Source organism: Paroedura picta, chromosome 18, assembly GCF_049243985.1.
Source record: "Paroedura picta isolate Pp20150507F chromosome 18, Ppicta_v3.0, whole genome shotgun sequence".
NCBI lineage: Eukaryota > Metazoa > Chordata > Lepidosauria > Squamata > Gekkonidae > Paroedura > Paroedura picta.
Genome location: NC_135386.1, coordinates 17,451,102 through 17,475,270, shown reverse-complemented (window position 1 = coordinate 17,475,270; position 24,169 = coordinate 17,451,102). Strand labels below are relative to the sequence as shown.

The following is a 24,169-nucleotide window of genomic DNA, read 5'->3' as shown; positions in this document are numbered from 1 at the left end:
TGTTTGCAGCAGCACCCGAAGCCCCGCCCAACAAAGGGTCAGGCGGAGCCTCAGCGGCGGCCACTGAGCATGTGCGGAAGGGGAAAGCGCGAGTCGCGCAGGCGCCGTGGGCACCGGCGGGCGGATCCTTTTTCCCCCGGCCCTAAAGGCGGCGTCCGCGGTAAAAGCGGGGAAGGCTTTGGGAGTCGGACCCAACATGGCCGCCGCCTGCAGGTGAGTTGCTTGCCGGGAAGGGGAGGCAGGCTCAGCGTGGTTGCCAGCCTCCCGATTGAGGCTGGAGATCTCCCGGAATTGCGGCTCCTCTCCAGGCAATTGCGATCAGCTCCTCTGCAGAGAAGCGCAACAAAATTTGCGTCCAATAGCATCTTTAAGAGCAACAAAGATTAAGCTTTAAGCTCCCGCCTTGAATAAATCTTTGTTGGTCTTAAAGGTGCTGTTGGACGCAAATTTTGTTGTGCTCCTTCAGGCCAACACGCCCACCCACTTGGATCCATCTGCAGAGAAGGTCTGCTTTGGAGGGTGGGTGCTAGGGCGTTTTGCCCCTCTCTTTCCCCCTCCAAATCGCCAGCTGTTTCCTAACCTGCATTTTGGCAACCCTACCTTACCTCTCTCTTTGTCCACTATTTTGCTCCCCAGGTCTTAAGCAGCAGTGGCCAAGTGATACATGCAGAGGACGGGGATACGGAGACTGCCTCTCAGCAGCACTGACCGTCCCTGAAGACTGTGGGGCAGGGGCCCATGAAGCTGCCTTGGACCCCCCCTAGCCCACCAAGGTCAGTATGGTCTCCCCCTGATGGGGCCCAGCTCCCCCGTTTTACCCCAGGGGAAAACCTGTTAAGTCTCCTGCCACTTGGTGCTTTGTAAGTCCTCCAAATCTTAATTAATCCCCCAGGAGAAGAAAACCAGGATGTGGTTAGAAAAGATCTGAATTTTACTGATACATGGCCTCACTATTATTCTGTATTGTTTTAAAGTCAGTTTGGTGGAGTGGTTAGGAGCAGCGGCTTCTAATTTGGGGAGCTGGGTTTGATTCCCTGCTTTCCCAAGTAAAGCCAGCTGGGTGACCTCAGGCTTGCCACAGCCTTGATAAAGCTGTTCTGAGCAGTAATACCAGGGCTCTCTCAGCCTCACCTGCCTCACAGGGTGCCCGTTGTGGAGAGAAGAAGGGAAGGTGATTGTAAGCCGCTTTGAGACTCCTTCAGGTAGAGAAAAACAAGGTGTAAAAGCCAGCTCTTCTTCTAATTGTTGCTAATCGCCCTAAGCCAACAGGAGTGGGGTGGTATATAAATAAAGCAGGTATTCATTCATGATAATCTTGCATATTCTTTAGGAGGTGATTTTTTTAGAACTGTAATTATAAATCACTATTGGAAATCAATTATTCTTTCTTCCTTTGCAGCAGTTTTCCTTTCTGCATTTGACGCACACTCACAGCAAGGAAAACTCCACAATGCCAACCGTGGTGGTGATGGACGTGTCCCTCTCCATGACCCGGCCGGTCTCCGTCGAGGGATCTGAGGAATATCAGCGAAAGCATCTTGCCGCCCATGGCCTGACCATGCTGTTTGAGCACATGGCGACCAACTACAAATTAGAATTCACTGCCTTAGTTGTGTTTTCATCCCTCTGGGAGCTGATAGTGCCCTTCACGAGGGACTACAACACACTCCAGGTGAATGTGACAGCTATCTTTTATTTATTATTAGAAGTAATAATTGCACTGAAAGGAAAAAAAACAACTTTGGCTGCTGCATTTTGAAAGCCAGCATCCTGGCAATGGGAGATGAAGAAGCACAGATTGGAAAGGCACAGGATTGTTTGTGTTTAGTAGGTGTGCTTTTCCTTCTTTTTTTCCTTGGTGGCATTCTCTCACACTTCTGTTATTCTTAATCCCAGGAGGCCCTGAGCAATATGGATGATTACGACAAGACCTGCTTGGAGGCAGCACTGGTTGGGGTTTGCAACATCGTCCAGCAGGAATGGGGGGCAGCAGTTCCCTGCCAGGTGAGGTTCAAAATGAGCCCACTTTCCTTTCCCTTCTACCTTGCCTTTCTGCCCAGTGGGGACCCAGAGCAGCAGCAAAAAAGCTGTGTTTTTATACTCTGCTTTTCACTTCCCAAAGGAATCCCAAATGGCTTACAAATCCATTTGCCTATTCTTTGCATTGGTCTGGGACCCTCTGTTTGCTGGTGTCTTCTGTGTACCTTCAGGAGGACCAAAACCCATAGAGCTTCTGTTGCATTTAAGTTTTGGAAGTCCTGAAAATAGTTCTGTTTTGTAGAGTATTTGCCTCTTGGCTATATTTACTGAGCAGTGTTGAAGGTTATTATTTATGCAAATTGAAGTCTCCTCTAAATATTTTGAGGCTGCTGGATTTTAACCGGTTGGGTGTAGATTGGCAAGGCAGGGTAGATGTTTTTTAAAAAACTAAATTCAAGTGTCTGTGGAATATTTCCCACAGGGCACAAGTTAGAAGAGGTGGTTTTTATGCCCCGTATTTCACTACGTAAAAGTGTCAAAGCGACTTACAACCGCCTTCTTTTCCTCTCCCCACAACAGACACCCTGTGAGGTGGGTTTGGACTAAGAGAGAGCTCTGAGAGAACTGGGCCTGGCCAAAGGTCACCCAGCTGGCTGCATGTGGAGGAGGAGTGGGGAATTGAACCCTGTTCTCAAAATTAGAGGCTGCCACTCTTAACCACTACTCCACCCTGGCAGAAGAAAGGCGTAAAGAAGGAAATGTGGACAAAGTCTTGTATTACATCAGCCAGCTTTCACAACCAAAATTTGAGAATTAGGTTGTCATTATTTCCATTTTAAAGAGAGGAAAATTGAAACCAAACAAACACAATTGATGCCAACTGGACTGCACAGGGAATCACTGCCTGGTGGAATTCCAAAAATATCCCTGTGAGGGTTGCAGGATGGGAGAATGCTGCGTGGTTAAGCCCTTTCTTTCTTTGTGTTTGGCTTTTACTAGGTTGTGCTTGTCACTGACGGCAGCTTAGGCATCGGCAAGGGATCTCTCCGACATTCCCTGGCGACTCTCAGCCAGCAGAAAGAGAACTGCTTCCCCCTGCCTTTCCCTTTCCCATCCAAGCTGTACATCATGTGCATGGCCAACCTGGAGGAGGTGAGTTGCCCTCGAGACCCCATAGAAGGGCTGTGGCCTTACAAGGAGCAAAGAGGACTCCATGCTGGTACTTGTGTGGCTTGCGTTAAAGGTGTGGGGAATTGCATATCGGTCTGAAGCAGCAGAATATAGGGGCACCTTTGGACCAACAAGGTATTATTCTGGGTATAGGCTTTTGTGTGCGCATGGAAACATTGTTTCCCATGGATATATTCCAGCCTGTTCTTGATCTGTCCTTGAAGTCCTGCTTTCTGTGGTTTCCAGCTGCAGAGCTCAGATTCTTTAGACTGTCTGGAGCGCCTGATCGACTTAAACCACGGGGAAGGACAGATCTTCACCATTGACGGACCCCTGTGCTTGAAGAACGTGCAGTCCATGTTTGGGTGAGTGTGGCTCCACCGTACGGTTCCACGAGCATCTTCTACACACCCTGACCGTGTGCTGGCTCGTTTCGTGCTTTCCATATTGTTGAGCACTCAATATTTTTGACCTAACAATTCCACCCCTGTTGCTTCTTGTTACAGCTCTTGCAATGTGAGCTTGGTTTACAGTCTTTTCCCCATTAGAGCTGTTATGAATGTGCAGCCTTAATTAGTAACTAGTGGTGTCTTTGTACAGCACTTTCTGTTCTGCTGGTTTTCATGGTGAGAGAGAAAAAATCACTCTTGTTGCGTCACGGAGGAGTCAAAAGCCATAAACTAGTGGTGACCGAAGTCTTTACTAGGTGAAGACTTCTTCCTTTCTCTCCACCCTGAATCGACTGCCCCCCAGCTTCATTTGGATGCCTTCAAATTGTAGCTTGAATAGCAATATAAGTGTACCTGTGCTACCTCCTAAATTGGTTTCTCTGTAAACCTGCCTCTCTTTGCATGACAGGCCAGTCACTGTCCGTCAACTGTGTTGGCTATATGGAGCCTCCGTATTCAAGAGCAGTGCCCCTCTGAATACCCATAGGTGTGGGGAGCATGCTTCTGTACTTAAAAGCAATCCAGAGAAAGAGATCTGGCCAGTGGGCTGAAAGGAGGACAGCAGTGGGAGATTTAGATCCCCCCCCAAACCTTCACCTTGTATAATTCTCTCCACTTTGCAGTGGTGGATATAACTCCTCCCCTCTCTCATTCTAGGAAGCTGATAGACGTGGCTTACACGCCATTCCACGCGGTTCTGAAGTGTGGCCATTTGTCTTCAGACGTCCAAGTCTTTCCGAGGCCGGAGCCTTTTGTGATCGATGAGGAGATAGATCCGGTCCCCAAAGCCATCAATACAGGTAGCGGGGATTCTGGGATCCAGGATAAGCCTCTGTGTTTGCTTCCCACACAGTTCCTCCCTCTGCCTTTGCCAGTCTTGAGGCTCGTAGATATAATAGGGAGGGTGGAGGGGATGTGTCAAAGAGTCAGAATTGCTGTTCTATGTAAACGTTCCAACATGTGTTCTATGTAAACGTTTCAACATGTTTTATGTAAACCGCCCAGAGCCGTAGGGAAAGGCGGTATAAAAATCTAAATAAATAAATAAATAAATTTCTCTTCCTAGACTTGGAGATTGTTGGATTCATAGACATAGCGGATATTTCCAGCCCCCCCGTGCTATCGAGGCATTTGGTGTTGCCCATCGCCCTCAACAAAGGTGAGCCCTTCAGCTTCACCCCCACCAGCAATGGCAGAACTCTGCTGGGCTTCAGATGCGTTCTGACTCCCTTCTCTCCTCCTTCTCCCCAGAGGGCGATGAAGTGGGGCCAGGGATCGCCGACGATGCCGAAGATGAGAATTTGGCCAATCAGATTGCGGGCAAGATCCCCAACTTTTGTGTGCTGCTGCATGGGAGTTTGAAAGTGGAGGGCATGGTGGCCATTGTCCAGTTAGGGTATGGAGGGGACCTTTGACGTGGGAGTTTTAGAGCCTGGAGAAGGGTAAAGACCACCACTCTATCCTGGGCCAGCTTAGTCCCTAGCCTGTGTTCAAGGGTAAACCAAGGTCAAGGTGGGGAAAGAGCCCTTCTTGGTTTGGGAGGTTTCTACAAGCCAGCAGCAAACAAGAAAAACTTGACCCCTTCCCAAGAAAGGAGAAGGCAATCCCCAGATTCTAAATTATCCTGCCTTTGGGGAAATCGTCAGTCAATACAGAAAGAACTGATTCTTCTCCTGCTGGGAGCCGGAGTCTCTATTCTCTTGGCTGACATCCTGCATTCCCTTTCAGGCCAGAATGGTACGGGATGCTGTACTCCCAAGCCGACAGCAAGAAGAAGTCGAACCTGATGATGTCTCTCTTTGAGCCGGGTCCAGAGCCTCTCCCTTGGCTGGGGAAGATGGCTCAGCTGGGCCCCATCTCAGGTAGGAACCGGACCTCTCTGGGCAATCTGGACTCTGGTCAGCCCTCACCTGGAATCCCATGGGCCGTGTTGGAGGCCTTGCATCAAAAGGGCCGTGGACAAAATGGAGAGGGGGTGGAGGAGAGCGACAAGGCTGATCCAGGGCCTGGGGACCAAGCCCCAGGAGGGACTTGGGGATGTTCAGTCTGGAGAAGAGGAGGTTGAGAAGGGACAGAATGGCTCTCTTGAAGTATCTGAAAGGTTCTCTCAGGGGTCAACCTCTCTGCCCTGTTGTTGGCCCTCCAGAGACATTGGTCTCTGAACTGGTTGGTCACTGTGTGAGACAGGATGCTGCACTAGATGGGCCACCGCAGGGCTCTTCTTCACTTGTTCATAATTTGGACTTTCCTGGTGTGCATTCGCTTTCTTTTTTTTTAAATGGTGCTTCTGTGGCTCTTGACAAGCGTTTGTCTGTTTTTCAGATGCCAAAGAGAACCCCTATGGAGAGGATGACAATAAGAGCCCCTTTCCCTTGCAGCCCAAGAACAAGCGCAGCTATGCCCAGAATGTCACAGTGTGGATTAAACCCAACGGCCTTCAGGTGAGATTTATGGCCTTCAATGGGGGGGGGGGGAGGAGAACAGGGGACAGATAGGTGTGGTTCTCAGGTATGGTTCGCTTCTGGGAAATGATGTTGCAGCTGCACTCTGGTGCAATGTGAGCTTCCTCTGAATTGTCTCCAAGGCTCAGTGGAGAGGAGTCTTGTGAAAGAAGAGGGATGGACTTCCAGGTGTGTAGACGCATCCCGGCAGTTGTATTTGCCTTTGGTTGTGTTTATGCAATTGTGTGTTAGCACAATTCACGCTGGCTTAGGCAGGATGCAGAGGAGTTTCAAAACCCCGTAAAATGATGCAGTGTAGAAATTTGGAAGGTCGCATATTTCTTGAGCCCCCAAACTGTGAGGTTAGTTTTGTGCTGTGGACCCATGAAGATTTTATCTACCTTTCTTTATAGACGGACGTACAGAAGATCCTCAGGAACGCCCGGAAACTCCCGGAAAAGACTCAGACCTTCTACAAGGTGAGATGCGGCAGGCTCCCATATCTCTCCCAAGCTGCCCGAGGGGATCTCCTCCTTCAGACAGTAGAAAAGAGCCGAGAGTCCAGGAACAGTTTCTGGACTAACAAAATCTGTGGCGGGGGCGGAGCTTCCAGGAGTCACTGATATATAAGGACAGACGGTCATTCCAGCTGTTTCTGAGGAAGTGACCTCCTGAAAGCTCCTCCTCGGCTACAAATTTTGTAATTTCTGAAGTTGTCGCTAGACTCTTTTCTGCTGCTGCAGAGACACATGGCCACCCATCTGGATCTGTCTCCTCTTTGAGAGGTAGAGCCCTGAGAAGTGGCCAGAGAAAAGGTAAGTAGTGGTGGTGGTGGTGGTGGGGGGGTCATCCCAATTTTGACTATTTGCCCAGTTTTGAGCTATCCCCCCCCCTCCCCATGCCCTCTTCAGCAGAGGTGGCGATATCACGCTCCCCCTCACGGGTCGGTGCCTCCCCTTGTCTCCCCAGGAGCTGAACCGCTTACGAAAAGCTGCCTTGGCGTTTGGGTTTCTGGACCTCCTGAAAGGAGTGGCGGATATCCTGGAGAGAGAGTGCACCCTTCTGCCGGACACGGCCCACCCGGACGCCGCCTTCCAGCTGACCCACGCGGCCCAGCAGCTCAAGCTGGCCAGCACCGGCACTGCTAGTTGCGCCACTTTTGACCACAACATCACCCCGCTGCAGACGGACTTCTCCAGCAGCGGGACAGACCGACTGTGAGGCCCAGCAGCTCCGTCCGGCTCCCTCTTCCCTGTCCGCCTGTCCCTGAACAGTGAGAATAGACTTGTTGTTTGTATTAAATGCGTTGTTTGTATTCCCTCCTTTTGCATCAGAGGCAAGTGTCGGTGTGTGCTACAAACTAGGGGTGTGCACAGCCCCGAAAAGCCCTGAATCAGTCCTGATTTGGGTTTTTTCCTCTGAGTTTTTACCTCAACGAAGGATCTCCAGTTCAATTTGGGACCTGAGTCGTAAAAAGCTGAATTGTTTTGGATTTTGAGTTGGGATCTCGGCAGCTGTTTGTCGAACTGGGGAGTGGGATGTAGACACCCCCCAGCCCAAAAAACAGGAGATCCATAGAAAGGTCTCCACGGACCAGCTGAGGCTACTGATTCGGGGAAAATCCGGCTTTCCTGAAACCCAGTATTGAAACAGGGTTTCGGATGATTCGGGTTACACCAAATCTGCTCGGGCGTCGATTCATCCTGAACCTGAAACAGCCTGGAAAAAATATTCATTTTTCACATCCCTCCTACAAACCCAGAGCCTCTTGTGGCGCAGAGTGGTAAGGCAGCCATCTGAAAGCTTTGCCCATGAGGCTGGGAGTTCGATCCCAGCAGCCGGCTCAAGGTTGACTCAGCCTTCCATCCTCCCGAGGTCGGTAAAATGAGTACCCAGCTTGCTGGGGGGTAAACGGTAATGACTGGGGAAGGCACTGGCAAATCACCACGTATTGAGAGTCTGCCATGAAAACGCTGGAGGGCGTCACCCCGAGGGTCAGACATGATTCGGTGCTTGCACAGAGGGGGTACCTTTACCTTTTACCTACAAACCCGTCTTAGGATCTCACTGGAGGAATGTGCCCCTCCGAGATGGAGACCCCGAAGATGGAATGCGGTGCTACTCTGCCACCTCTGCAGTTCGAGGGCTCTGCTCAAACCCCCCTAAATCAGTGGAGGGGCTCCAAAAGAAAAGTGGGGGTGTATGAAATACTGTGAAGTCACTTCTGGCTTACGGTGGCCCTAGGGATGACGACCTTCCAAGTGTCCTACACTTAACAGCCCTTTCAGGTCTTGCAGACCTTGACGGAGTTCATCCACCTCTGGTTTTATCTCCCGCTTTTCCTGCCACCTTCAGCTTTTCCTAGCATGGTTGTCTTTTCTAGTCTCTTGCCCTCTCAGGATATGACCGGAGTATGATAACCCCAGTTTGGTCATGGGAGCTCCTGGGGAGGAGAGTTCAGGCTTGCTCTGAGATGGATCCCCAACGTCCTTTTCCTTTGGGCAGTCCGCAGCACCCGTAAACCGCCTCCCCCACCATCACCAGAAAGGTACAAAGGCCAAAACGACGTTCGTAAAATCTTTTATTAGAAATTCATTTGCTTGCCTTTGGAAAGACCGATAAACGCGGCTCGGAGAGGCGTCAAGTGCCCGCACTCGGAATTGCAACCTAACCGGGAGGCCTACCTGGCAGCTTGAGCGCTTGGGGCTGGAACAGGGCGGAGCTCTCTCAGCTCCATCCCCCCCTTCACCGTAAACCCCCAAACTGCAAGGCTTATTCTCTGCAATTGTTGAGAGGGGGATAAAAAGTTCTTTCCTCTTGCGCTAGTGCCAAACTGGTAAGGTCTAACCCAGGGGTAGTCAAACTGCGGCCCTCCAGATGTCCATGGCCCACAATTCCCAGAAGCCCCTGCCAGCAAATGCTGGCAGGGGCTTCTGGGAATTGTAGTCCATGGACATCTGGAGGGCCACAGTTTGACTACCCCTGGTCTAGCCATCCTGTTAATGCTGAAACAAAGGGCGTGGCCTTAAGAATGTGGTCCTGACGGAAACGGGGCTTACTCCAAAGCCGAATTCCCTGCATCACGTGACAGTCCAGGACTTTGTGGCCCTTTGAAGCAATTGACGGTGCCACCTCCCACCACTTTCCCGGGCTTCGGTGCCTGTCTTTCTCGCTGCCAGTGAAGCAGACAGGGGGGAGAAGACCGGTTATTCCTACAAAAGCTTGGCACTGCCCCCTCCGGTGAAGTAGGATGCACATCCCTGATGCTTTTAGCCCCGCTCACACAGCGAGCAGTCGACACGTTTGCCCCCTCAACCACAACGCTCTGCTTGGCAGGCAGCAGATCAAAGCAGGTTGCTCCTGAAATCCGACCTCCTGCCCCCTGGTAGCTCTAGTGATGATAGAGGGTAGATCGACAGCTGTCTAAACCAGTATATTTCTCTTTGAGTGGCGGAGCTCCCTGATCTCTTATGTCTAGTTGCTGTAGGGCCTTCCGGAGTCTTCAGGAAAAAAGGAGTTTGGACCAGCTCTGGAATGGGGGAAAGAAAACCTACCGACCTGGAAGCAAACTGATCAACCGAGCCCGGTCGCGCTGGGGGTGGTAGTAGGATAGAGCAGGAGTCCAGTCGCGCCTTAAAGACTAACGAAGTTTGGGCACCAGAGGAGATTTTGGGAGTCACGGCTCACTTTGTATCTGCCACAAGGTTTGTTTTTAAGGTGCACCTGGATTCTGGATCTTTTCTGCTGAGAGCAAACTGGTAATTGTCGGGGGGGGAGATGCACAAAAAGGGGGTGTGTCCAATGCTCCCCGGAGCCAGCCCCATAGACCCCTGGGATGGCTGGGATGGGGCAGCCCCTTTCAGAACAGTCTACTTTAATCAATATGATTTTCATTCAGCTCAAGGGACTTAGAAGAAAGCAACAGAGTAAAAGGGGGCCGGGGGGGGGGTTCTCTGCTTTGGTTAGGAGAGATGGGCGCTTCTCAACAGGGTACCAATCCTTCCCGGTCAGTGCGTGACAAAGGAGCAAAAAAGCTACTCTAGTTGGAAAGCGCTGGCGTCCCTACATCGCCCTTTTCTCCTATCAGGTGCTGTTTATTTTTTATTATTAATTTTCTTTGCATGTACACAGGATACATGTTTGAGGGTTACAGCGCTGCTCCCTTCAACTTGCTCAGAGAGCAGCCGAACTGAGCCATTGAGGGGGGAAACGGTCCTTGGAAGAGAAGGAGAATTGGAGGGGGGGGGGGAACCAGGCTTGGGGGGGCTCTGTACAAAAGTGGTGTTCAGGTTAGCAGGGCCAGTAAAACACTGAAGACAGGGAAGACCTTTTCCCCCTTCCCCGGGAAGGTGACTCCGGGGCTGAGTCCTAGTGGACTTTCCGCTTCTTGGGGCCAAGGTGCCGCTTCCGCTGCTTGTAGAGATGACGGAAGTTGACAAACGGCCCTGAAAGGAAATGGAAAAGGGAAATTGAACAGGCATGTGTGCGCTGGTGACATTCCTCAGACAGTTTGCTTGCTAATCTGAAAATATTTGGGATTTTTCCGCATAGCTGGAGTTAAAACATTTAAAAAGATTGCAATCCTTTAAATGCCTTCCACTTACACCATCAACTTGAAGGAAGCCTTTAAAGGGACCAAGATCCTTTTAAATGCCTCAGACTTATCCAGCTAGAAAAATTCAGCATTCTGCAATACTTATTGAATACCATCCTGCTATTGGGATTTGGGGATATCGATATTTCTTAGGTTCGGTTCCCCTGAACCTGAAAAATACCAGTTTTGGTATCAGACGCAATCTGACACTCACCTAGAAACAAGGCCACCAGGTAGAGCTGCAGGACCACCGAGAACGGAACGGTGAAGTCCAGGGGGGAGGGCAGCGTGAGGCCGAACCTCCCTGTGCTGCTGAAGACGGGAATGGCCTGAATCACAGTGACGGCTGGAAACGGAGACAGACAGACCGGAGATCAGCGCTCTGACAGCGAAGTGCTCACTGTCCCCGAGATGACGCAGGCGAAGGTCAAGCAGAGGACGGACATACCTTCCGCCAGGATCCCCAGCGGGTACAGGGGGATCCAGATGCTGTAGCGGATCCACGTCAGGACCTTCCACTCTATGTCGATGCAGGAAAGCATGTAGAAGGGGTACCTGGAGGGAAAGACGCGAAGCTGCCTTCGACCTGGATCCCGCAAGGCAAGTACTGCTTGGTCTACTCAGACTGGCTCTCTGGAGTCTAAGGCAGGGATTCCTGCAGGGGGTCTGAGGCTCTTCCTCTCTTGCCACAATGGACTCTGCCACATGCTAGATAGTTTCTGGGAGGGGGCGGAGCTTGCACACCTCCTCCGTCCTTAAAGCGCCCCCTGCCTCTGTCCCCCATCCTCCTCAAGCCTGCCTGTCAATGCAGGTGGTGATGTCACTTCCGAGGGCGTGGGGGACTGTAGCCGAGATGCGTGGCCGCCTGACATCACTTCCTAGGCTCCTCAAGGGCTGAAGGATTATTTCAGGGGCTCTTCTCCGGTCAAAAGGTTGACCAAGGCAGGTCTAAGGTCAAGCTCTTTCACAGCCTGATCCTTTAACTGGAAATCCTGCAGATTGAATCCGGGACCTTTTGCAGCCCTCCCTGAGCAGCCAAAAAGTTAACTGGCCTGAGCCCTTTGCGCAGAGTTATTTATTCATTTGTCGCATGGCCGTGTGCGCAATGCAGCCGAGAGACCCTCAGATTGCCAGGCAAGAGACGGTCGGAGGAGTTTTGCCATATCGGGCCTGCCTGGGTTATCAGGGCCGGGTTCTTGGGACAGAAGAGCAGCAGGAGGGAGAGCAATTGACTCCCATGCTGGTCTTGAAATGGGTTCTGCGGAAAACCTCCCACGGCCCTTTGGGTTCGGCAGGCAGCCTGCCGCTGCGGCTGCTTGTAAAGGGGAATTCTGGCTAAACCTAAGCGTGGGAGCTTGTAAGAGTGGGGGCGGGGGGTGGGACCATCTGTCCCTGGCTCTGGGGGTGGGGGAAGGGCCAGACAGTCTGGCCACAACAGTCCGATCCACCTGCCTTGAGGAGGAATGCAACGGGCTACACGAGTCCTTCTGTGGAATCTTTGCTCACCAGGTGGACCTTGTGGAGGGGAAGCCAGTCAGGTTAGGAGAAACATGTCCCTCAGAGGCAGGGGAAAGAGTCTGCTCCTCAAGGGCTGGTGATTCTCCTAGATGGCACCGCTCAATCAAGTGTGCCTACCTTTTATTCCGGCAGTATGGTGGGGAAGCCAGCTGTTGAGGGTCTTTCCCCTCCCCTCCTGCCTGATCCTTTTAGCTGGAGATGCTGCTGGGGATTGAACTGGGGACCTTCTGCAGGCCAAGCAGAGGCTCTTCCTCTGAGCCACTGAGGTCTTTCCCATCCCTCCTGTCTGGTTTTTTTAACTGGAGATGTGGGGGATTGAACCGGGGACCTTCTGCTCTTCCCCAGGGGCTGACAAGCTCAACCAACAGATAGATGGAGGAGAGCAAAAGAGAACCGGAATTGGCCAGACAGGGCTTCTGTGCCCCCTACAGGTAAGTCCAAGGTGAGAGATGCAAAGATGGCAGTAAGGCAGGACCCACACAGGTGTTCCGGGAGGAAGTTCCAGATCTGAAAGGCAGTGAGGGAGAGAGGGGGGTGCCTGAAGCACCCTGTACCTGAATATCTCCACCAAGCTCCAGGTGTAGAAGACGAAGAACACCACTGCTTTACTTTGCATTTCCTCCACCCCTCCGAGGACAACGAAGAGGATAAAATTCCGCCCGAAAACCTGCAGAAGGAGGGTATAAAAGAAAAAGATTCACTCAAAGGGCTACGCTGGGGGTGGGAGACTTTTGGAGTTCATTGGCACTGCTTACAAAGATGCTTGCAATCCCCAGAGCTGGGAGAGCTCTGACAGGGCTGCTGTGTAAGAACAGCTCTACTGTGTAACGGCGGTTAAGAGCGGCGGCTGATAATCTGGCGAGCCGGGTTTGATTCCCTGCTCCTCCACATGCAGCCATCTGGGTGACCTTGGGCCAATCACAGTCCTGTTAGTGTTGTTCTTATGAGCAGTTCTGTCAGAGCTCTCTCAGGCCCACCCGCCTCCCAGGGTGTCTGTTGTGGGGAGAGGAAGGGAAAGGTGTTTGTGAGACTCCTTCGGGTTGTGAAAAGTGGAGCATAAAGCCCAGTTAAAGAATTCCTGCTCCTTTGAGCACTCTTCCTCCTTACTAGCTTCCAGAACAGACAGAATGAGTGCAGAGCAACAGTTAGACGGTTAAGTCTCTCCTTTCTTACTCACAAAGTTTGTTTCTCTTCATAATAAAAACGGGGTTGGGCTAGATGACCTAGGAGGTCTCTTCCAACTCTATGATTCTATAAAGAAGGGCAAAGCGATGAAGCTGATCCCTTGGCCCAACAGCTCAGTTCAAAACATCAGCCGCTGATAAAAAGCCAAAATCCGCTCCAAGGAATCTCACCTGGAGCAGAATGGGGACCAGAGGAGCACGGACAAGGCCGATCAAGGTGTTCACAATCTCCATCACAGCCAGCGTCTGGCACAGGTACATCATGTCCGAGGTAGTGTGGAACGTATCGAAGAAGGAATCTGCATAGAAAGGAAGGAGCTAGTTCAGTCGACGCATGAACCAGAGAAAAGGCCAAAAGGAAGATCCGCCACTGCGTAATGAAGCTTGCGGAACTGACTGCTGCAAGAGCTCACAACGGCTAAAAGGGAGTGGATAGATTTACAGAGCACAGGCCCGTCAGTGATGGATAAATGGGTCCTCCAGACAGACTGCACAAGAATCACTCACTGGCTGAGGAAGGGCAGCAAGCAAAGGGAACCTTGACCTCTGTGTCCCTTCTCTGCATCTTCCATGGCTTTTTAGATCCATACTGTAAAGTCCCGTGTGGAACACTGCAAATCCAGGAGGACAGAGAGAGTGGGAGCAGATGACAGGGTCACTCTGCCTTGGCCTTCTGCCCTTACTAAGTCTCAAAGCCATTAAAGACCTTGCTCAGGTGTTCATCTGTCCCATGTTTAATTTTCAACCTGGAACAATCAGTGGGCACACTATGTTGCATTTCTACAGCTGCAGAAATATATACACTTGATTTTTGATGCCCGAATTTTGCCTCGGAGCAAGTAGTTCCATCTGGTCACCCTGGAGACGTACAACTCAGCCACCATTTTTGGCAGCCTGGGAGCCGGGGATCAAACACAGCTGCTGGCATTAAGGCCTAGCTTTCGTGCAAGATGGTACCGGGATCAGGGCTCCCCCAGTCCAGTTCTACACATCCTGGCAGCTTGCGGGGACGAGAAGAGGAAACCGGACTTGCCTTTTCCCAACATGAAAAGCCGAACCGACAAGTTCACGAAGATCCAGGAGAAGCCCAGGAATTGCACCAGGTTGTACATGAACAGGTAGCCTCTCTTCAGGTGCCGGAAAGCTGCAATCCGTTAGAGAACATGTTAAGATAGGCCAGAGATCGCCCAACCTTCCTCAGCCTAAAGGCGCCTTTGGAATTAATGGACACCATAAATGGAACCAGTGACAAAATGGCCGCCCCATGAAGCAGAGCCAGCGACAAAATGGCAGCCATAAGAAGCAGAACTGGTGACAAAATGGCCACCATATGAAGCAGAGCCAGCGACAAAATGGAGCCCCATGAAGTGGGGGCAGTTGGTGCCCCAAAAAATCTGCACAACCAACAAAATCTCCAAAGACAAATCCGAAATCATGATGAAACCAGTCCACTTTCTAAAATAGGGTTGCCAGCTCCAGACAGGACTATATCAGGAGATTTTGGGGGGTGGAGGCTGGAGACAGCAGGATTTGGGTAGGGAAAGGACTTCAATGGGGTAAAATGCCAGAAAGTCCCCCTTCCAAAGAGGCCGTTTTCCCCAGGTGAACCCCGTCTGTTGCCTGAAGATCGGTTGTAACAGCAGGACATCCCTTGGAGACTATGCACGTTTGGCTCTGAGGTTGAAGTATAGCATTGAAGTATTACATTAAACCCACATTTGGTTCTGTACTGGGGAAATAGAAAATAAGTTTGCTCGCCCTCCAGATGAGGCCTGGAGGTCCCCTCAGAACTACAGCTAATCTCCAGGCATCTCCAGCTCTTGGCAAACCTAAATAGGAAGGAGGACAAACAATATTTGTTTAGAAGGCTTACGATCTTTGGGAATCCTGTTCTCGAGGCTGATCTTGTTAATTTTTTCTTCTTCCTGGAAACAAGAGAGATGGTTGGGGAAAGAATCAGTGCCGTTCCAGATTAGTGGCTCCCACAGAATTTCTGAGAATTTCCTTCCTAAATGTTCTGGGAAAACTTTTCTCCTCTACTGATGGCCACGGCTGCCCACCACCAGCCACGCCATCTGCAGGCCTTTACCTTGGCTTTCAGCTCCATCTCGGCGTCCGACTCATCCAGCCAGCGGTCGAAGTCGGGCGCGAGGAAGAGCGGCCGCTTCTCCTGCTTGGTCAGCCGTTCCCACCAGTGGCTCTCTTGCTTCTTCACTGTGATGTTCAGCTGCCTCTGGGTCACCTTGCACACAGGCTAGAACATGGAACCACAGCGCACGGTATGAGAGAAGGGGAAGCTGGCTTCAAATGTGAGGAAAAGACATCAGAGAACGCACAGGCGGGGCAGACACCAGCATTCTGCAAACAGGAGGGCAGCTTTGCCAATAAATCAGCGCCAGGTTACTAGTCCACATTGTTTAAAAACTATCCTAGTTGCTCACTTAAGTCCATTTTAGTTGCTTGGGGCACACTGAAGGTCTGGGAGGGGGAAGGACTAAAATGTCTTTCTCTCTGCCAAAGATTTGCCTGCTTGGCAGAGGTGACCCAGAAGAAGAGTTGGTCTTTATACCCCACTTTTCACTACCCGAAGGAGTCTCAAAGCGGCTTCCCATCTTCTTCCCACAACAGACACCCTGCAAGGTAGGTGAGCTTGGGAGAACTGTAACTGGTCTCTGGTTTCCCAACCGGCTGCACGCGGAGGAGGAATAGGGAATCGAAACCGATTCTCCAGATTAGCTGCTCTTACCTATAACACTGATCTGGCTCTTGTTTGTAAGGGGCGATGGAGCAATCTGGATCCCACACCCCATTTCACAGCTAACTAGGTCGGGTTTAGGCGTACACCTCCCTTTTGCAATGCCTGCTTATGGACAGAGTCTGTGGAAAGGAGGTTGGTATTTTTATCTTTCCCTTGAGAGGGTTGGCCATATTGGTCTGCGGTCGACCTAGATAGGAGCAGAATGGTGCTTTGGCAATTGGCAAGCTTTGTGGACCATGAACGTTTCGAGAGAAAGCCCCCTTTTCAGGTACGGTCTCTGGCCCATGTGATATTTTCAACCTTTCAAGCCCTTCATGGGCACAGGGCCTTCTCAGCGGCGGCCCCACAACACCACCCAGCTGCAGCTGGCACCCCCCATGTTGGACAGTGGGGAAGTTGGACAGAGTTTAATTTAGGATGGCATTTCTCATTCACTGGCAGTCCGAACTGGAGTTTTAAAATTACTACTTGATTGGGCTGCCCTGGCTGTAGTAGAGCGGGTGATGAAACCAGAACCGCTTCAAGACCTGAAGTTGCTGATCCCCGCAGGTAGGCACTTCCCCACACCTGCCAGGTGTGCGCCAGCAGCAATGTAAAGAGAGTTGACCAGCTAGAGTGTCTGAGGGGCCTGGGTGGACGCTCCTGAAAAGGGAAGCTGGGATTCAGCTGGCTGCTCTTTAGAACTAGCGAGGAAGGAGCAGCCGAACGGGGCCTTTACCTCCGTGTCAGAGGAGAGACGCTCACTCTGTTGGCTGAGTGCCATGGCCTCTTAATTTCTCATTGGCCTGTGACGCTCACATGTACTTGACCGACCGGAATTTCTAGTCGGGACAGGAAATGTGGTTCTCCCCCCTCTTACGTCTCTCTCTTGCCAAATGCTGCCAGAGCTTATCTTACACTTTTAAAAAGGGGTTCGAACCTTGGCCTCCCAGATCCCACTCTTGGCACCACAAGAGGCTGGTTATCCTTAGTTTCTTCGGGGCGTGGGAAAATATAACTTTTGTTTGCTTTTACTTGCTAGCCTAGCCTGCCTCTGTGTGTAACAGACGTGTGAGATGTGTAAATCTAACCGGGGTGTGTGGTATTGACCTTGCTTTTGCTCGAATCCTGAAAAGGGTGGGCGGCACTGTGGCCCACCACAGCAACAATGTCCTTGGGCATCCTTTTCCTGGAAGATGGAGTGAGCATCCTTGCAGGTGAGCCAGGGGGAGAGAAAGCCCTACGAGTAGCACATTATCTTTGTGGAACCTGAGTAGACTGTGGATAATTTATGAACCTCTGAAGGATGGCAGAGACAAGTACCGGACAGAAGGAGGGCATGCTCACTCCTGCATGGGAGAGAGTGTCCACCTGCCCACACAGACCCAGGTTTTCCACTCCCACAGGTGTCACAGTGTGCTTGCGTACGCACACCCGCACATGATCAGTCAGTTTTCCAGAAGGGAAAAGCAGACTCACATTTTGAATTTCAAAAACAGAGGGGAAATCGTGCCTCCTTAGATTGCAGGGCTGGGCTCTTCTCTTGCCACGCAAAGATTACTTTGGCCCACGAGGTACAGCAAGGAGTCACGGTTCATACCTGTCACATCTGCTCCACCCCCCCCCCCCCATCTTGGAGCCGAATCCCTTATCTGAGAAATTGAAGCTGCTCACAATACCTGCGGCTTCACGGGTTCCAGGAATTCAATTTGAAATTCATACACGTTGTCTCCTTTGGCGCCGTGGCCTTGAGCTAGAAAAATAAGAGCACCGAGAAAGGTTTTGCAAATATTCGGGCGGGGGGGGGGGGGGGGAGAGAACAAAGCAGGAATCTGTTTCCATAGAGCTTCATCTACATGTTTCACTACCTTACGTAGGACATGCCCAAGCGGTGCCAGTTGCGTTGTATGAAGCAAGAGAACAGGTAGAAGGAGGCGAAACAGAATAGATGGCAACTTGGTTTTTTATACCCCACTTTTTGCTATCTGAAGGGGAATCGAACCCGGTTCTCCAGATTAGAGGCCTCCGCTCTTAACCACCACACTGGCTCTCCTACCTGGACGATCAGGTGCAATGGCTGTAACCGGACTGTCCTCCTCCCTTATCCTGATGCCTTTTAACTATGGGTTTTATTGTAATTTTTATCTTGTAAACTGCCGTGAGCCTAAGGGAACGGCGGTATAAAAGTTTAATAACAAATAAATAAATTTTATATCAAAGGAGAATTGTGGGAAAGGGACAGCCCGGGCCTCAGTGGCCAGGACCCCTCCCTCCCGTCCTTGAAGCACACGGCCACTTGCTCGCAGATAAATTCTCAAGGCAGCTGGCAAAAACTTGGCCTTGCCTTGCCTTTACCAAAAGGGCACGCAGCAGAGACAAAACAGAGACGGCCCACGTGCCCCGAGGAATCCCAAACAAGCCAACAATTTGGCACAGCATCCGATCCAAGGAGGCCATTTGACGCAGAGCTGCACCTTTCAAATCTGACTTGGAGTCCACGGGCTTAGCAAGGTAGGGATCACAACGGCCAGACCTTACTTCTCTGGGATTTCCTGTTTTCTCCTCCGATACCAGAACCCAAGTCCTTTGCGTTTATTTCCCTGTCTTCCAAGTGGCCCTTAGATGCAACCCCTCCACACACACACAAACACACTTCCAGCACAATACACGTGCATTCAAATGCAAGGGGGAGATTTGCACAACACAGGCCTGATCCTGCCACTGCATGGACCTATGGCAAACGCTGTAAGGGAGCTCACTGCCTACGCATTCCAGGCAACGGCTCCATCCACTCCAGAATCTGCTTGCTTTCCAACAATGCTCCCATTCTCAACTTCAACTGTGCTGTGTTTACCTGCAGTTTGACCCATTAAGGAAATGTGGAAGTTTTTAGGGAAATGTGGAAGTTAGCGAAACGTGGAAGTTTTCACTGGCGTATTCAAATGTGGCCTTGTGCACACAGAAATGCCACACTAGAACCTTTTATAGGATGGTTTGGTTTTGAGGCCAGAATGCCTTTTGTGTTAGCAGCTCCACTTTCAAACTTCCATATAAATATCTAACTGTTTTCTCCATCAGTTAATCAAAACTGACAGAGAAGTCCCTGGCAGCTTATGCCATGTGATTATTTACAGATGTTAAAAATACAGACATAATAAAGCTCTTTTCCAGCTTGTTGCTGCTTGCATCCCGTTGCTGCCAGGTTCCCGTTTTATTGATTGACAGAACATAAACAAATAAATATTTTATTTGTATACCGCCCCATCCTATCCTCTCGGGGCAGTTAACAACATCATAAAGCCAGTCATAGGAAAATCATGACAATAAATAACAATCATATTAAAAACTCTTGACCAGGTGTAGGCCCCCCCCCCCCCCCCCCGGCAGGCTGTCCTTCCCCAAGAGCTAAAGGCGAAAAACTGTGTTAACGCACCAAGGCTGTGACTTACCTTTGAAATGGAGCACATTGTCTGTAATGTTGATGTCTGGGTCCTGCAGAGAAAAGGGGAAAGGTGAGAGCTGGCTCCGGGCAGTGTGTTGGGCCAAAGATCCAGGTTCAAATCCCTGCTCTGCCACTGAAGCTCGGGGGGTGACCTGGGGCCAGTCACATACTGAGCCTAGCTTACCTCGCAGGGTGGTTGTGAGGATAAAGTGGAGATGCACTGTGTGGAAAATGAGGGTCCAGCTAGATCTCAATAAGTCAATAGAGTTGCGTAGCTAGGAGCGGTTCGGCTTGGTACTTTTAACTGGTTTGCCTGAATTAAAAACGTCCCAGAAATGTGTGAGCAAAGTCCAGATCCGCTCTCTCTGGTTTCCTACAGGTGGCCTAATGTGGCGTGCCAATTCCAAGTTGGGAAATCCCTGGAGGTTTGTGGGTGAAGCCAGCGGGAAGGACATCAGGGGGGTCATAACCCTCCAAAGTAGCCCTTTCCTCCAGGGTAAGGGAGCCCTGGAGACAAGCTGTGGTTCTGCTAGCTCTCCAGCCCCCACCTGGAAACTGGCAACCTGCCCTGCAATGAGTTGAATCAGAACAGAACTGGGACTGCATCCGGCCTCAAGGCACCTTCAGGGGTCTGGGTGTGAGTGGCTCAACTCCCGTTGCCCCAAAATTGCACGGCACGGATCTGCTTGCAGGGCCCTGAGGCACCTCTGCCAGGAGGCCACCCCCCAACAGGGGCTCTTGCCTGGCAGCCAGGTACGGCATGCCTGTGGGCGTCCCAGGGCTGGGGGGGGGGGGGCAGAGCCACGCGAGATGCAAGGAAGGCAGCTTGCATTGCAATCCTCCCTCCCAAAATGAACCCACAGCCACATCCCCAAGGCCAGTCCTCCCGTTCCCCTTGCAGAGGCCCACCCTGCAGGGGGCGCGCAGGTGTTGCGCCCCCGTGTCCTCCCACACCCACCCACCCACCGCCTCTCCTCCAGGGCTGCCCCCTCCAGCAAGCCCAGGCTGGACGGGGGTCGGGGGGCTCACCTGGGCGTCGCTGAGCTCCACGCGCAGGTAGATCTCGCGGTGGCGCTGCGCCCAGTGCACCTGCGGGGTCAGGCTCCCGCCGCCCGGCATCTTCTCCGCGCACCCAGCGAGCCGGAGGGAGCAGGCACGGAACGCGCAGGCGCGGACGGACGGCCCGGGCAGGAGGGAGGGAACAGAGCGCGGCTGCGCGGCCGGCCCAAGGGCGAGGGCGCTGCGGGGCGCGCAGGCGCAGAAGGGGCAGCCCGACCGCGGCTGCCAACCTCCAGGCCAGGCCTGGAGGCGCCCCGGGATTTGTTGCAGGGCCCGGTAGGGAGGCTTGGAGGGCTGCCAACCTCCAGGGGAGGCCTGAAGATGCTCTGATAATTCCTGCGGGGCTCGAGCAGCACTCGAGGCTCGGAATAGGAGGGTGTTGAGGCGTTGCCATCCTCCCGGCGGGGCCTGGATGTCTCCAGCGCTTCCTACTGAGGTTGTGTGTCGCTGGAGGCTCGGGGGGATTTGGGGATGTAAACTTCCAGGTGAGGCCTGGAGACCCTCCCCCGCAATTCCTGCAGGGGGTAATGAGGCGGCTCGTAGTTCGAGGGGCTGGAGGTTGGCCAACCTCCCGGTGGGGCCTGGACATCTCCAGGAATTCGGGCAGCACCTTCTAGGCTTGCCAAATCGGTGGTTTTCGTGAACTTTATTGTCGTTACAATTTTGCTTGTTCCAAGTGTTTTAATGTATGGCGTCTCTGGGCACGAGAACGTTTGAATTTCTTTTAATTTCTTGCAACCTTGAATTTCTTTTAATTTCTTGCAACCTCGAAGCAAATCACTTTCCCCGAGTGGGCTTGCAAATCATGACATGAAAGTCCCGAGAGGGGCCCGAGACACTGAAGCGGGGGCTGCCCCCCTCTCCGTCCAACGCGGCTGGAAGACCCCGGAACGCAAGAGAAGCCCCGCTGGGCCACGCCAGCCGCCCGCCCGGAGCACAAGAACACCGGGGAAGCCCCTGCAGCCCACCCCTCAGAGCCCCCCACAGAAGCCCCCTCCGTCCCCCGGGGCTGCCCTCTGTGCCGCCAGGCCCTCCTGCGGCAGGGCGTTCCGCGGGGCCCGTCGGCGCAGCCCTCCCCCTGCTCCGCCCTGCAGGGTCGTCGTGGGCTGGCTGCGAGGAGGAGGGGGCTGCCTTGCCGCCGCCTTGCCTTGCGTTGCCTGGGAAGGAGCGGCGGCGGCGGCGGCGCGGCAGGCCGGGCTTCGAGGGCGGCCGGCGGGGGCGGTGTGCAGGCCGGGCCGGCTGGCGCAGGGCGTGGGGCGCCGCTCCTGGCTGCTGCCGCCGCCGCCGCCGCCGCCGCCGCCTCCTCCTCCTCCTCGCAGAGGGAAGACGAGGAAACGGAAGCGCCGCTGCAGCTGCACCGCCGGCCCCGGGCCCCGGCTGGAAGGCGCCGCGCCCCGCAGTGAGTCGCCAGGCGCGGGCAGGCAGGCAGGCAGGCAGGCGGGGGGGGGGGCGCCCCCTCCCCGAAGGCTTCGCCCCGGGGCTGCAATCTCCGACCCCCCCCCCCCCACTTGCGCCCGGGAGGGCAGGGCTGCCGCTAGTTGCGGGCGCGCCAGGGTGCAGAAAGGGAGCCCCCAGCGCCCCCCCACCCTCCCCCGCCTGCTGCCCCCTCCCCTCTCTGCCTCCCCCTCCCTTTTCCGTGCCAGTCACCACTGGCATGGAGGCTGCAGGCTCCGCCGGGGGGGGGGGGATGCAACGGGGGACCCCCACCGAGGGGCCATCCGGCTGCAAAGAGCCAGGAGGGGGGTGCTCTCAGGAGGGGGCTGGGACAGTGGGCCAGAAAAGCCCCCCCAACACTGCAGGGACCCCTAGGTGATCCCCCCCCCGCCGCCGCCGCCGCCTTGATCCCCAGCCTCTCTGAACGCATCTGGCCTGTTTTTACCCGCTCACAACGGCATGTGTGGCTTCCCAGCTCCTCACCACAACCCTGAGAGGTAGGGCAGGCTGAGAAAGAGAAAGCCTGGGCCAAGGTCACTCTGTGAGCTTCTCTGAAGACGGCAAGATTTGAATCTGGGTCTTATGCCATAACTGCAGTGCCACATTGCCTTGCCGTGGAGGGTCTGCCAGTCCATCAGCCTGGCTTGACCGCTTAGCTTGGTCTCCAGGGTCAGCTCAAAGCCGGCTGGCAGCACCGTGGGCCCAAGGAGGGGGTGAGGGGCTGGCTCAGGCACATTGTCTGTGGTCATCCCCTTAATTACGAGAACAGGCAGTCTGTCCAAGAAGGCTCCTGTCCTTCCCAGGGGACTGGGATCCCGGGTTCAATCCCTGGCAGCAAATCCACTTGAGGGGACCAGGCGGTAGAGAGGCACAAGACCTCTGGCTGTGAGGCCCTGATGGGCAGCCGCCTGCCAGAGCAGGCAATACAGGCTGAGGGTCTGATCCAGCACTGGTCCCTGCAGGATGGGTGTTTGAAAGCAGAGATGCTGTCAAGGATGCTTCTGCCCACATTTCTAAGTAGGTTGTCAAAATGCGAGTCCAGCAACGGCAAAGCAACGCTGGGTCTGGCATCACATCTTTGGCCCCACAAAGCATTAACAGAGCCCCACTAGATAGGTAACGAAAATACAAACGGCACAGCCGTTCCCCGGGGGAACATGAACGAATACAGTTAAATCACGAATTGGCATTTTTTGTGTTTTCTAGCCATTGTTGCTTGTTATGGTCTGGAGCTTTGAATTCAGTACTGTTTGAAACAATGTTGCTTGGGAAAAGATCCTCCGTTATTGTCACGGTTTGGTAACACAGGAACGGCTGTGCTGGTTGCAATTCCGACGTCTTCGGGCCGGGCCTTGGGTGCTGCGGAAGATCTTGAGAGTGGTTAGAGAGGGGCAGCCTCTGATCTGGAGTAATCGGGTTTGATTCCTCGCTCCTCCATACGCAGCCAGCTGGGCGACCTTCGGCTAGTCACAGTCCTGATTAGGGCTGTTCTCACAGAGCTCTCTCAGCCCCGCCTACCTCCCTGGGTGTCTGTTGCGGGGAGAGGAAAGTGAAGGCGATTGTAAATCAATTTGAGACTCCTTTGGTTAGTAAGAAACAGGGTATAAAAGCATCAGCTGTTCTCCTTTCTTTTTCTCCTTCTCCTCCTACAATGGAGGGTTTCCGGGTTTCTTTCCAGGCCCCAGCATGCAAGATGGCGGCCGCCATGGAGACTGAGCAGGCCAGCCTGGAGATCTTCGAGACGTCCGAGCGGCAGGAGAGCGCGGCCTCAGAGGGGAAGGCCCCGCTGACCGCCTATTATGTGGAGCGGCATTCCTGGAGCCAGCTGAAGAAGCTGCTGGCGGACACCCGGAAGCACCACAGCGGGCTGATGGCCAAGGCACCCCACGACTTCACCCTCGTGAAGCATGACGATCCCGAAGGGCCCCACTCGGACCGGGTCTATTTCCTCGGTGCGTCGGCCCCCTTTCTCCCCTCCGCTGGCTTTTTCTCTCCACTTCCCCCCTTGACGCCGCTGACGGGCACGATTAGGACATTTGTCTGGGAGGAAAACCCATAACCCCCCATTTTTAATTGGCTGTGCTGTGGGGGAACTGAGCGGTGGTGAGAGGCTGTGACATGAATCCAGGAGGAGGGCTGAGTTGATGGTTGCGTTTCAGGA

At 53.1% G+C, this 24,169-nt stretch overlaps 3 protein-coding genes across 12 annotated transcripts in view; 2 read left to right on the top strand and 1 right to left on the bottom strand.

Annotated features, from left to right (window-relative positions):
- The first annotated feature begins 59 nt into the window (after window positions 1-59).
- On the top strand, window positions 60-7,368 carry INTS14 (integrator complex subunit 14). 6 transcript variants are annotated; one of them, XM_077317744.1, is made up of 13 exons: window positions 60-213; window positions 637-773; window positions 1,403-1,672; window positions 1,897-2,004; window positions 2,980-3,132; window positions 3,397-3,515; window positions 4,257-4,399; window positions 4,666-4,758; window positions 4,851-4,995; window positions 5,328-5,461; window positions 5,922-6,040; window positions 6,454-6,519; window positions 7,010-7,368. In XM_077317744.1, the coding sequence occupies exons 3-13, from the start codon at window positions 1,451-1,453 to the stop codon at window positions 7,259-7,261; spliced, it is 1,554 nt and encodes a 517-aa protein (XP_077173859.1). In that variant the 5' UTR covers window positions 60-213; window positions 637-773; window positions 1,403-1,450; the 3' UTR covers window positions 7,262-7,368. The 6 variants fall into 6 exon arrangements, with proteins under 6 accessions (XP_077173859.1, XP_077173855.1, XP_077173861.1 ...); XM_077317740.1 differs by having other exon boundaries at window positions 61-213; window positions 1,400-1,672; XM_077317746.1 differs by lacking the exon at window positions 60-213 and adding an exon at window positions 248-505.
- A 1,236-nt stretch (window positions 7,369-8,604) lies between these two features.
- HACD3 (3-hydroxyacyl-CoA dehydratase 3) lies at window positions 8,605-21,235 on the bottom strand. Of its 2 annotated transcripts, none has more exons than XM_077317877.1 (11): window positions 20,545-21,235; window positions 19,523-19,565; window positions 17,753-17,826; window positions 15,426-15,590; window positions 15,210-15,261; window positions 14,370-14,480; window positions 13,508-13,635; window positions 12,707-12,819; window positions 11,083-11,189; window positions 10,849-10,980; window positions 8,605-10,485 (listed from the first exon to the last, which is right to left on the bottom strand). In XM_077317877.1, the coding sequence occupies exons 1-11, from the start codon at window positions 20,632-20,634 to the stop codon at window positions 10,409-10,411; spliced, it is 1,092 nt and encodes a 363-aa protein (XP_077173992.1). In that variant the 5' UTR covers window positions 20,635-21,235; the 3' UTR covers window positions 8,605-10,408. The 2 variants fall into 2 exon arrangements, with proteins under 2 accessions (XP_077173992.1, XP_077173993.1); XM_077317878.1 differs by lacking the exon at window positions 20,545-21,235 and adding an exon at window positions 19,700-19,789.
- DPP8 (dipeptidyl peptidase 8) overlaps window positions 21,044-24,169 on the top strand; it is a 19,378-nt gene continuing 16,252 nt past the window's right edge. Inside the window, exons 1-2 of one of the 4 annotated variants that reach the window (XM_077317875.1) lie at window positions 21,044-21,059; window positions 23,687-23,960. In XM_077317875.1, coding sequence (XP_077173990.1) covers window positions 23,702-23,960 — 259 coding nt within the window. In that variant the 5' untranslated portion in view covers window positions 21,044-21,059; window positions 23,687-23,701. Of the gene's footprint in view, window positions 21,060-21,746; window positions 21,974-23,665; window positions 23,961-24,169 lie in introns of those variants that run through there. The other 3 variants (XM_077317874.1, XM_077317873.1, XR_013227431.1) reach the window with 3 other exon arrangements.